This window comes from Periplaneta americana, chromosome 11 (assembly GCF_040183065.1).
Source record: "Periplaneta americana isolate PAMFEO1 chromosome 11, P.americana_PAMFEO1_priV1, whole genome shotgun sequence".
In the NCBI taxonomy this organism is placed as follows: domain Eukaryota; kingdom Metazoa; phylum Arthropoda; class Insecta; order Blattodea; family Blattidae; genus Periplaneta; species Periplaneta americana.
Window position 1 is genome coordinate 56,980,207 of NC_091127.1, and position 13,415 is coordinate 56,993,621.

General features: G+C 34.9%; 1 protein-coding gene across 3 annotated transcripts in view; it reads left to right on the forward strand.

Moving 5' to 3' along the window:
- LOC138709026 (protein croquemort-like) overlaps window positions 1-13,415 on the forward strand; it is a 152,673-nt gene that overhangs the window by 26,689 nt on the left and 112,569 nt on the right. The window contains exon 1 of one of the 3 annotated variants that reach the window (XM_069839488.1): window positions 1,795-1,923. The exons of the other annotated variants lie outside the window; for them this stretch is intronic. Within the exon in view, the coding sequence (XP_069695589.1) occupies window positions 1,912-1,923 (12 nt within the window). The 5' untranslated portion in view covers window positions 1,795-1,911. Of the gene's footprint in view, window positions 1-1,794; window positions 1,924-13,415 lie in introns of those variants that run through there. 3 annotated transcript variants of the gene reach the window in all.

Genomic DNA, 13,415 nt, shown 5'->3' on the forward strand with positions numbered 1-13,415 from the left:
TTCATGTAACTCCATTTCCTAATCGTCTGAATACTCAGATTCAACACAGCGTTCGTACGTAATTTGTAAAGTACAATATACTTGTAAAGTACAATATATATTTAAGTACGACAATATACGTAAATACATAACCTATAATATTTCCCCCAACGAGTGATTACTATAATCAGAAAAATGCTTTCTGCATGAAGGCAGTGCATAGATGATCATAGCGAGGTGTGATCTGTGATAACGAGAACTCGCCAAGTGTGTGGAGGAGGGCTCTTCACTTCTTTCTCGCAACACATTTCTCGCTAGCGAAAACACTTCAAGTGTGTTACGGGCCTAACACCTGCCGAAAGCATTAGTTTAGCAGCTTGGTGATTATTACAGTAATCTATAGTATCGATGATCCATGAAATGTTTTCACTAGATACTAGAAGTAGTGGAGTACTACATGAGAAAGTTCACTGCTGTGGAGTAACGCTTAACGTGTCTGACCGTGAACGAGCGGGTCCGGGTTGAAAATCTGGTTGGGCCAAGTTATCTGGCTGTGCTTTTTCCGAGGTTTTCTCTCAGCCAATTGAAGCAGAATTTCCGGATAACTTCCGGCGTTGGACCAGGTACTCATTTCGCCATCATTATTTAACATATCATCCATACCATAGCCCGGGTTAAGTTCACGGTGCGGCGTGCTGTACAAGAGCGCGGTCGTTGTTGGGCTATCCAATCATTCACAGAATAGGAGTTTTAAGAACAAAAAGCCTCAGGCTGCAGCAGGGTTGCCAGCTCAAGAGGGCTCTCTTGTGCCAGATAAACGTAAGCGTTCACTACATAGTATCGCACTCATCGGACGAATCGCACGGATCGGAAAAAGACAATCTTTGCTGTAATTGTTATGTAACCGCGTTCACTACATCTTGTCGCACGCATCGGCTCTCGGCAAATCCGTCCACGTTTCTCGGATGAGCAACTTTTCCCATGCGTGCGATCATGGCCTTCTTTAATAAATCAATTTTAATTGGTCAACTGTTACTGTTATGTTGTGCCTTGTTCAGTGTCGCGCCAAAATGGCAGACGGAAAACTTATTTCGCTTGTAGAAAATTGCGAAGAATTATATAATTTGAGGCGTTCCCATTACAGTAATCAAACCGTTTCTTACATATATATTATGTAACCCATATCTCTTTCGTTTCTTCCTCTTCAATTAAGACGCATGAAGTAATTACAAATTCTTATTCGCTAACACTCATAATTAATAGACCTAACCTCAAACTCCTCTGTTTTCAGCAATGTCAATATCATACGACGTCATGTTTTAAACAGCTGATAGGGAATTCGATGAGACGATGAGGTAGAGCCGTTACAGTGAACGCACTGCACTTAAAATATCCGTTGCTTGCGATTTTCACGAGGAATGCGTTACTATATAGTGAACGCTTACCTTAAAGGAAACGCAACCGTCGTACCAACATTACGAAAAATGTCGTACTTCAGCATAAAATTGTCGAGCTTTTAATAAAACTAATTTTAATATTTACCATCTCAGTTGCCGCAGTGACATTTCAACAAACATGTTACTCTATCCCCTAAGATTTGTTTTATGTGGAATAACTTGACAACGAAATGGTAAACATTTACTTTGGACCTGATATATACTGTACTGTATAGCTGACCACTTACTGGCATGCTCTAACAGGACTTCAGAGAGTGTACACAGAAGGAACTTGTCTGTTAGCAAGTGTGAACTTGCAGTGAATGCCCTGTAACTAATGAAAACCTATTTGAAGGCTAACCAATGACTGACTTGGGAATGCTGAGTGTAGAAAAGGAATTCTTACGTTATCTTAGCAGTACATCTGACTTCAAGGTGAGGGTGACAGACATCTTTGGTGAAATGAAGGGCAGGTGGCTTGAGCTCTTTTACAAGAATGTTGCTTAAGGTAAGCCCTGGGAAAATTCTATAGCCTATATACATGCTTATCTTGTGAACTATCTATATAAAAATGAAGAATTTTACATATTGCGTTCTAAAAATTGTGTGTTGTATTTTCCTTGACGAACTATGTAGACTACATTTAAAAATTATCACCTCTTACGATCAAACAGAGGGATACTTTAACTACAACTATACAGTAAGTCATGTATGATATATTTTCAATAACACTACCAAACTAACAGACCTCGATACGAAGATTTGTATGAGTCGAACACCACGTTTGATAATGAAGAATAGTGTTCATCGCTACACTTTAATATTTACTACGAAATGTTTTAAGACAAATAGACCATACTTAGAAGACTGTTGTAAGCGTAGTCAACATAGTAATATGTAAGGATAAAGGCTTATAATAACAGACTCTAGAAAAGCATAGGTACTAATATAAGGTAATAGTACATTATGCAACGAGCCTATAATGGTAGTAATTAAGACGCGAGTATGTTTATGAAACGAGCGCAAGCGAGTTTCATAATTTTCATACGAGCGTAGAAAACAAGGGTTAAAATGAAGTTGTCACCATAATTCAATGGAAACATATAACAAATATAATATAAAGTATACACATTAAAACTAAATGATATGTGAATCTTCATTAAACTATTGTATTCACTTAACTTTAACCCTTGCTTTCTCCGTTTTTAATAAATGGCGCTTGGCCCACTATGGCTCTGAACCCTTCATTTCTTCTTTCGCTGGGTTTAGATTGACCTGCTTCTAATTTCTCAATGTCGTGATGTATCCTTGCAGTCTCCTCCTGTAGTAACTGAAGGACATGATAAAAGAAGGGAGTCCACACCTGTGGAGTAATGGTTAGCGCGTCTAGCCGCGAAACCAGGTGGCCCGGGTTCGATTCTCGGTCGGGACAAGTTACCTGGTTGAGGTTTTTTTCCGGGGTTTTTCCTCAACCCAATACGAGCAAATGCTGGGTAACTTTCGGTGCTGGACCCCGGACTCATTTCACCGGCATTATCACCTTCATCTCATTCAGACGCTAAATAACCAGAGATGTTGATAAAGCGTTGTAAAATAACCTACTAAAAATTATCTTTAAATATCAACTATTTATCTTATTGGCTGCTTTCGAATTGAAATTGACGAATTTCTTGCAGTCATATCTCTACCATGACTACCATGTCACCCTGCTCTTCTTCTTTTTTTAAATAGACAAGATAAATGATAGATCATAAAAATAGTATTACTAACCAATGATTACACATAACTTTTAAGATGGGTCATAAACAGAGATAGAAATAATTGACACTAAAGATACGAATATTGAAAAAAAAAAAAAAAAAAAAAAAAAAAAAAAAAAAAAAAAAAAAAAAAACTTTGAAAAATAGGAGTTGGTAAAAACGGCATCAGTGTCAAACGTGTAAAGATATTACTTTCATAAGTAATTAGGCCTACTAATGAATCTAGAAGAAGAAAGCAGAAGCATTTTGATGTTTACGAATATTTATTTTTATTTATTTGTTTATTTATTTATTTATTTATTTATTTATTTATTTATTTATTTATTACCGATTGAAATGAAGTTAAGTATATTGTGCGTAATAAACTTATTGACAAGTAATTCCTCAAAAAAACAAAATAATATATTATTTTACGTAATTTATTACAAAGATAATTAGTGTGTTATTCCATTTTAAATGACTGTAAAAAATTATGGCTAAATATTTAACTTCAGAGGACTCCTTAATAATCGGACATTTACATTGTATAAGGCAACAATCAGAGTTATGTAATTTAATACTTAATGTAGATGTAAGAGGTTTGTTACATTTTTCAGATAATGAGAATGAAATAATTATGGTTTTATTTTCGTTGATAGAAAGATAATTTATGCCAAATCATTTTTTATTAATTTAACTTCATTATTTGAATTTATATATATATATATATATATATATACATATATATAATACCAGGTTTTTCCACCAAAAAGTAAAACTGTGTCATCTACATATGCTTAACACTCATGTATAATAGCGAACTTGATTTGGTTTTATGCACTCCTGTTTAACAACTATCATATACCTTTTAATTTGCCATGTTATGATCTGAAGATGACTCAGCTTAGTCGAAAACCTTAATCCAATTAATAAAATTATGTACAAATTTAAGTTATTTTGTCTTTTACTTAAAATAAGCATAGACGGACCTATCGTATTCAATAAATTTTATAAATTATTAAGCTTGTTAATGTTTAACGGCCCACTTAATTTTATGAAAACAATATTCTCGTTTATCTTCAAAAATTTATTTTCTATTCCACAGGTTCTGAGTTCGTTTGTCGCTGTGCATTTTAAGAGTATATGGATTGCGTCTTCAAAACACTCGCATAGGGGACAAATATCTTTACTTACATTACCTCTCCTATTTTTGAGTCTCTAAATACCTAATCTCCACCAAGCTAATCCTACTTTCATTTCTCTTTACGAATATTGAATATTACTCGTGGGCCATATGAATAAAAATAATTAGGTGTGCATTTTTTTGCGATGTAAATTGGAAAATTGAAATAACCTACTGCACGATGACGTAACACTTGCGCCCAGTAACATAAATTAGATTGAGTAGCACTTCTAAGAAAAATTTAAATAAAAAGCATTTTAGCAATGTTTTATAATTGAATGAAATAACTATCAAGTTCGCTGACAATAATCACATACAAAATAACCAATATTATCTATTAAACATAATTAATTTATTCGTTGAATCACTAACTCTCTGATTACTTTCTCTTTCTCAATCCGAAGTATTTACTTTTCTTCCCATATTTTGTAGGCAGTGTAAGTACTTACAAGCCGTCAACTGCCATGGGAACGATGGAATTTCTATATCTGGAACATACTCGTTCTTTACGAATTTTAGCAATTGAAATGTTTTAATTGACTTACAGCCAAAGTTTCTGTAATAGTATTTTGCTCCAAATCAGTCATGTCTATTTATTTATTTTATTTATTCATTTATTCTGGTGTAGTTAAGGCCATAAGGCCTTCTCTTCCACAACACCAGGAATACAAATACAATAATATAGAAAAACAGAGGAAAAATAAAGCTACACAAAAAATAAAGAGAGAGAAAGAGAGAAAAAACACTATAAACAAAGTAAAGCCACACAATAGTAATATACGTTACAAGAGCGGTATGTTGACGTTTTCATGGTCGAGGAAAAGATTGAAAAAGCGAAACGTAGTTGAGCTTTCTTAATTTCCGAGAACATGAAAACAAACATACCGCTCGTGTATCGTACATTATTTTGTGCGAAGATCGTTTATTACATACCTGAAAGACGAATTTCTAATTAGTTGCAATGAAATCTCCATGTTGGTTTTTGTTTAATGACGGCAACTTCGGAAAACCAAAATATCTTTCTTCAACATTGTTGCTATAAAATGTTTTCTGTGTTTACTATACTCCAGCAGGCCGTGATATACGTCTGTCTTCCCCCCTCCCCAGTCTATAAATGCGAATTTAAAACAAACGGTAAAGTTATGTAATGATTGATTTTTCATTTTAATATTTTAACATAATTTATAATATTATTTATATAACATATTGCAGTAATAATATCTGCATCTGGAATCTTGTTGATTTTTTCACGGCTTCCTTAATGTTACTTGTATCAGGAATGCAATAAGTTTCGTGGAGTAGTAAACTTTACTTAATTTTTGCAAATATTTAAACAATAATTAAGATTGCAATTTATGTGAAATTGCAGTGGCAAGTTTCCAATTTATAATTATTACTATGTTAAACGTCTCTAAAAAGAATATGTTAAAAGCCTAAAGCAGTAAAATGAATGTCGCGCTTAAGCGGTAAGAAGAGGGAAATTGTTATGTGTGTTACGTTGGGAATACTGAATGTGGTATTTCACACTTACCGCGTATTGGTTCTGTGCGGAAAACAAGCAAATACGCACGATCTCGCACAAATATATACACAGGTTGCAGTCACACAAACTTTAAATAAGTGATTAAGTATCATAATTAATTGTATCCTAACTAATTAACTTACATAAACAAGAAACTTGCAATTTTAATCTAGATTAAAAAAGAAAAAGAAAAAAAAAACACAAAGAAGAGGAAGAAGAAGAAGAAAGTTAGCTTCCCTTATGAAAAGGTTGCCAGATTTGACAAAGCGTATTACATATAATTTGGAAAGGTAAAATGGTATGCATTTGAAACGATGAGGGAATCGAATATACAAAATGTCAGAAAAATTTACACCTAAGTAGCGTTTGTGCTCATTTACAGTTAAGAAAGGGGTGGGGGAAATATCATCAGATAGGTTAGAATGATATGAATGCCACATACCGCGAGAAAAATAATAGTAATAGCAATACCTAAAAACATTAACTAAGACAAAATTTTCCAATTTAATTCTGAATTGTGATAAAGTCCGGCAGTCCCTGACGTCATTAGGTAACGAAATCCAGAGGCGAGGTATTTCTATAGTATAGGAAGATAAGTATAAAGACATTTTATGATGAGGGATAGAAAGAAGTGCTTGATGTCGGTTTCGAAGAGTTGTAAGAAATTGAAAGCGTGATAACAGATAATTCGGAGTAGAAGTATGCATGATTCTAAACAGAAGAGACAGTGAATGTGTTGTTCTTCGTTCCTTCAGACGCACCCATGAAAGTAACTGGAGGGAAGGTGTTATATGGTCAAATTTACGAGTATTGCAGATGAATCGTATGCACACATTATGAACACGTTGTAGTCTCTCAGCTAAGAGTGAACTTACATTAGTTAGCAAGGAATCGCAATAATCAAAATTGGGCATTACAAGCGTCTGAATAAGATTCTTTTTTATACTAAGTGGTAGAAATTCTTTCATATTGAACAAGGAGTGAAGTTGAGAAAATATTTTTTTGCAAATGTGTGTTACTTGAGTGTTCCAATTTAGATCACTATCCATAAAAATGCCAAGATTTTTAACTGTTTCACTGTATTTAACAATAATCCCATTCAATATTATATGCGGTATAGTACTATTATCAAGAGTGCTTCGTAGACGATTATGTCCCATTACGATTGCTTGCGATTTCTCTGGATTTAACCTTAATCCAAATTTGTGTGCCCACAGTGAAATCGAAATCAAGTCTTCGTTTATTTTGTTTACTGCGTCACTAGTCTCGTCTAAGGTATTGCGCTGAGAAATTCGTTTCGAGTTTCTGAAGGTACGGATTTATATAGGATTACTTCCAACTGCTTTGAGAGAAACATTTCTTTTCACTGTTAACAATCTCTCATCCTGTCTGTCATTAGCACTGCTAACAATCAGGGTGACCATAAATGGCATTTCTTGATACCACATTATACACTACATCTCTGCAATAGTCCTTTAGACTTCTTTCAAAAACCGTTGCCAGAATAGAACGTAGTCCTTTGATTGGAAAAACTGAGATTATGTGCCAACTTAAGGAAAAAAAAATAACTGTATCCTCTCCGTTTAAAAAGTCAATTGCTTTTGAAACACAAAATTGTTACTACCTGATTTTTATTTTGGTATTTAAAGTTTTCTTCACCGAAGACTAATTAATACCTCACTTTAGAACGTTTTAATACAATACAAAATAAAACTACACGTATAACGAAGAAGAATAAACTTAGTCAACAGGTGTGTGTTCGGGAATGCGCCTAGGTTGAGGGTTAGTGCAATAGCAATATATGATTTTAAATAATGGATAAATCGTAAAACAGGGAACGCCAGTAGGGGAAGTTATCCCCACCCTCGCCGCTCGGCACCTCGCTCGCCTGCACTCTGTCTCTCTCTACTATCTGTCCTGCTTCGGTAGATCACTGCCATACGCCTCGCACGTATTTCATATTTTACAACACAATACAACCAAATTTTACGTTTTTTCCCTCCAACTAACACAACACAATACAACCAAATTGATGTGCATTAGACAACAACCACATGTAATATGCAGGCGTGCATTCGACACTACGTTTTTTCCTCAAACTAACACATACTTTGAATAAAATACTCACCTGTTAACTTTGCACTGTCCTCGAAGTATATCGTATCAACGACACACATTGCATTTTTGCAATACGTTATGGCAGTTCACTTGAACATAAATAGATTCATTTTCCCTTCTACCACCAACTCGCCTCGGTAGCCGAGAGGTCTAAAGCGTGACCAAAAAGAGTGCGTGCGTTTCGTTAGGAAGATACACGGATCGAATACTACCCTCTGCAAAGTCATAAGAAAAAAGAGAGAGAGAGAAGGAGAGGCTAGAAAGACAGGAGAGAGACAGAGAGAGGCAGGACAAAGTTCCTCTTTTGCTTCGTAGATGCTGCATTTACTCTTTTTGTTTCACTTTCCTCCAATAGATGCTACCCCACCCTAAACCTCCTATTTCCACCCTTTCCCGCTAGTGTGTGTGGTGAGCTTGTAGGGGGAAAAGTGGAAAGGGGTCGTGGACGGAGCTTAGCGTTCGCTGTTTTATGATTTTACCCTCTATTTTAGCCTATAAGATATGTTGATCAAGATACACACGTTTTCAGGTATATGAGCATTCTATAAGAATATTCATTTGAATAAACTTCCGTAGTCCAATGTGTCAGAAACAGTCAACTTGACCTTAAAGTGACTCAACTTTTAAATTGTAAGAACATTCATAATATTTGTCGTTTCGCACTGATCGCCACTTTCTCTGAACCAGAACCACAACTCTGAGGTCTAAACAAGATAAGAACTCTGTATGTATTCATATAACGGGACAAATGCATTCATTTTTATCTATTTCCTGGAGGACAACGGTCACTGATACGACCGCCATTTGGAAATGCTCCAAGGGTATTTATTGCTTATTGTACGTGTTGTTATCATCTAACTTTGATGTTTAAGCACTTGACCGATACCGTCCTGAATCTTGAGACGATTGTGTACAAACACTGAAAAGCGACACTCAGTATTCAAGCGATAAGTAGTAACGGTTAGCGCGTCTGACCGTGAAACGAGCGAGTCCGGGTTCAAATTCTGGTTGGGGCAATTTACCGGAGTTTTCTCTCAACTCTTTAAGAGCAAATGCTGGATAATTTTCGGCGCTGGACCTTGGACTCATTTCGCTGGCATTATCACTTTCATCTCATTCAGACGTTATAATAATAATAATAATAATAATAATAATAATAATAATAATAATAATAATAATAATAATAATAATAATGGCTTTATTTAAGCTGGCAGAGTTAAGACCGTAAGGCCATCTCTTACAGAAAACCAGGATTAAAACTTGCTTACATAGTTCAACATACAACTGGATCGGAATTAAGTAATTACATACTGATACGATTTAGGTACATATTGAGATCAAAAGAGGTAGTTACATAAAAATTTACCTCATAAAATAGAAATAAACACAGTGGAATACATATTAATGTTGTAAAATCAAATACGAATCACACAAAAACAGAAGTCGATAAATCAATAAAAAATGTACAGTAGTGGCAAAAAAACCGGACCGACCCTGGTAGCTGATACAAAAGAATCCTGTGCTGTGTATTGTGTCAAACTGTGGTAATTTCAATATTGATAGTGAAGCCAGAGGTATGTACTGCTATTTAATGTAAAAATACGCAGTTATCTGTGCCGAATAGAGGTAGAAATGTAATATTGATGTCAGATGAAAATAAAACTCTCAAAGTTTTTTCGTCTGTAAGCTTGAGGCACTGAAGGAAACAAAACACGGTAAGAATCAAACAAATGCAATACATTTCATTGTTACAATTAATTATGCAAGATGGATGTGTTTTGTGACTAGCAAAATTTTAATCTGTGACTCTGAAATCAGCTACAAGGGCGGTCCGGTTTTTTTTTCCACTACTGTATACAGTAAAAATAAAAATAAACACATTGGAATACATATTTGTATTAGATTACAAGTAAGTAGGATTCACATTTTTAAACCAGAAACCGACAATTGAATAAAATGTAGGGGAAGGTGTTGTACCTTGGGTCAGTTGTACCTTGGGTCATTCATCATTTCTCTACCGTCTGTGTTTTGAAAAATGAAGTATTACAATCAAGTTACATATTTGTACACAAGAGTCCTCTCACAAAGCTTTGGTGATCTTCAGATACAGTGGTTTGCTTTCTTTGTGAAGAAATTTGTTTTTGATCTCAGAAAGTATTTTGTTTGTAGTGTGTTCTTTATTTTTTTACGGGGCTGTGTTCTAATTCAAGACATTTCAAATAGTAAGGCAAGATCTTTGTTTCTTTCTTGTTCGAATGGTATATTAGGTTATTGTTAGAATATAACCTAACTTTTGAAACATGATGTTCAGTTCACAATGAGCAGTAGTTGTACCTCGGTCCACTTGAAGCGTTGTACCTTGGGTCGACCCAAGGTACAACATTGAACTGATGATGAGCAGAAGTGTACAAATCAATATAAATTATTAGTTAATTTAATATAGTTTATATTGCTCAATATGTTGGAAATATTATATCGTCATACTTTTATTTTTATAGAACCATGCCAAGAAGCAAGAATGGAAAAAAGCGGGAAAAAGTAGATGTAGAAGCACTTCGCATGGCTATAAAGGATGCGTTAACAAATGGAACTAAAGTGCAAACTGCTGCCAAAAATGTTGATATTTCGAAAACTACGTTGTCTAGGCACTTAAAAAATATGCAGGATTCTAATGAAAATGAGTTTCTGTACAGAGCTAACAATGATGTGAAGAAAGTGTTTACTTTGCCACAAGAGATTGAATTAGTAGAGTATTTGAAACAGGCAGCAAAGCTACATTACGGTCTAAATAGAAATGAAGTTCTGAAACTTGCATATCAGTAAGGATATATGAAAATAATTTGGCTATTCCAGAGAACTGGAAAATCGAGAAAAAAGCTGGCGACATGTGGCTTAGTCATGAAGCTACCACCTCCCTACCAACAAGGTTAATCTAAGAGACAAACTTCCCAACTACAATTCGCAGTTGATTTCAGTAGTTATGATGTTAAGTAGATCGATTTTGTGTTTGTTATCTGCTTAAAATGCATTATTGCATGAACATGTTGCAAAGGAATTGTATCTTTAATTTGTTTCCTATTATATCCCAGAAGTTTCGTGATTTTTAGATTTGTAGCCTACACTTTGCATTCATATTTATTTTTATCTACAATTGTATTCTTGTTTCTTTTCTTGTAGGCTAAATTTATAATGTGACCCAAGGTACAACATCGGGTGACCCAAGGTACAATCTCATGTTGTACCTTGGTCCATTATACTTGTATACATTTAATTGAATATAAAAATTATCAGAGTAATTAAATTCGTAAATAAAGATTACCAATGATATCTCAAAGAGTAGCTTCATCTTATTTTATAATTTGGACAACCTAATAATCATAATATGGTAAAAATAGAAATTAAATGTAAAAATGACCCAAGGTACAACACCTTCCCCTACACAATGAAAAAAGAAATATAATAATAATAATAATAATAATAATAATAATAATAATAATAATAATAATAATAATAATAAAAAACAACATAGTGGGATACATATTGGTGTTAAGTTATAAATAAACATGATTTACATTATTACACAATAAAAATAAAAAACAAAAAATAAAAATAGAAACAGTGGAATACATTGCATTAAATATTTGCAATGCTTTAGGTCTGGCAACTCATCATAAGATATTTTTCTAATTTACATTTAAAAGAAATTAAAGTTCGGCAGCCCTTGACTTCAGACGGCAGAGAATTCCAGTGACGAGAAGTAGCAACAGTGAAAGATGAAGAATAAAGAGATGATGTGTGGAGTGGTATTTCTAGCGTGTTATCATATTGTGACCGAGTATTTAAGTTATGATAGCGAGAAAGATTGTGGAATCGGACAAATAAGTAAGAGGGAGCAGAGGTTTGCAAAATTCTGTTTAAGAGAGAAAGGGAATATGACTTTCTCCTCTCATTTAACCTGACGCACAATAATTTATCGAAAGAAGGCGAAATGTGATCGTAGTAGCGGACGTTAGAAATGAAGCGAACATACGCATTATGAACACGTTGCAGTTTGTTGGATAAATTCACCCTGAGATCACTGAATAAAACGTCACAATAATCGAAATGTGGCATAAGCCATAGAATTTAAAAGAGCTCCGTAAAATAACCATACTGAATGAAATGTGGATCGAGTAGCTTCTCGCTCCTACTTCTCGGCATATTTCCTACAGACACTGACGAAATCGTCCTACCAGTCAATATAGTGCGACCTTGTACGGTACCTAAATATTAGGATAATTACGACGCCCCTGGAAAGATACACACGCGAAGTATGTTCCTAGCGAAGAGATCATCTGATCACGCGAAAGACAATTTCAAGTGAACGACAATGCCCACTAACATTCGCAAGTTACTATTGAGCCCGAGGTCTTAAGGCTGGTTCACAATAAACCGGGAATGGAAACGACAACGGGAACGAGAACGGAAATATTGTTGTTGTTGTTTTCTAATGCCAGGCGTTTGACAATAAAGTCATTTGACCTCTTGCACTCCAATATTTTTCAAAGATATTATCATGGCCAGCCACTGAAGCACAGATTTTGAGGTGTTCCGAATCCATTTCTTGGTTTGAGTACGGAAATATTGTTAAAATAGATATATTTAAATGTGAGCATTCACAATTATTGTGAATGCCCACATTTAAATATATTTATTTTAACATTATTTCAGTTATCGTTTTCGTTTCCGTTCCCGGTTTATTGTGAACCAGTCTTTACACGTTCTGGTTGTTGCGCATAAAGACAAATTTTTTATTCCAAGCATGGAACACATGAGTGGGGAGGGGACTTCAAGAGCGCTCTAAATATGTTTACATTTTTCTCTCTTTGATAAGTCCCCTGCGGTGGCTGAGTGTTCAGAGCTTCATCCTGTAACATAGACGGTCCGGGTTCGAGATTTTGAATTGTAAAATCCACAGTGACACTGGGTTTTCTCGGGAATCTCCCATTTCCCCATATTAGGCACCTGCATTATTCCGTCAAAATTTCTCCATTCCGTCATCATTCCATAGAATTCCCAGAACGCCAGGTGGGGGCTGGCCTAGGGACAAGTGGGGTTGACTGCTCGAAACCTGAGTACGCAGCGAACCTTAGTGAATACAGCCGGTATGGGTTTGGGAATGCGCCTGACTGGAGGATTAGCGCAATAGATCTTGTGTCATAGTGTCCTTCCCTTAAAATTAAATTCGATTCAAATCCCTTTGATACTTTCTGCTAGTCTTTAGATATACAGATGGTCATTATCACCGTACTTACCGCAGATAAAATAAAAATATAAATAACTAAAATTAAATAAGTTCTACTTAATCCATTAAAGGCTGTAGCAAGACAACACCTGCCATCCTAACGGAAAACGAGTCTTCCCGACTCTACCTGCATTGCGATATGACAGAGTTCATT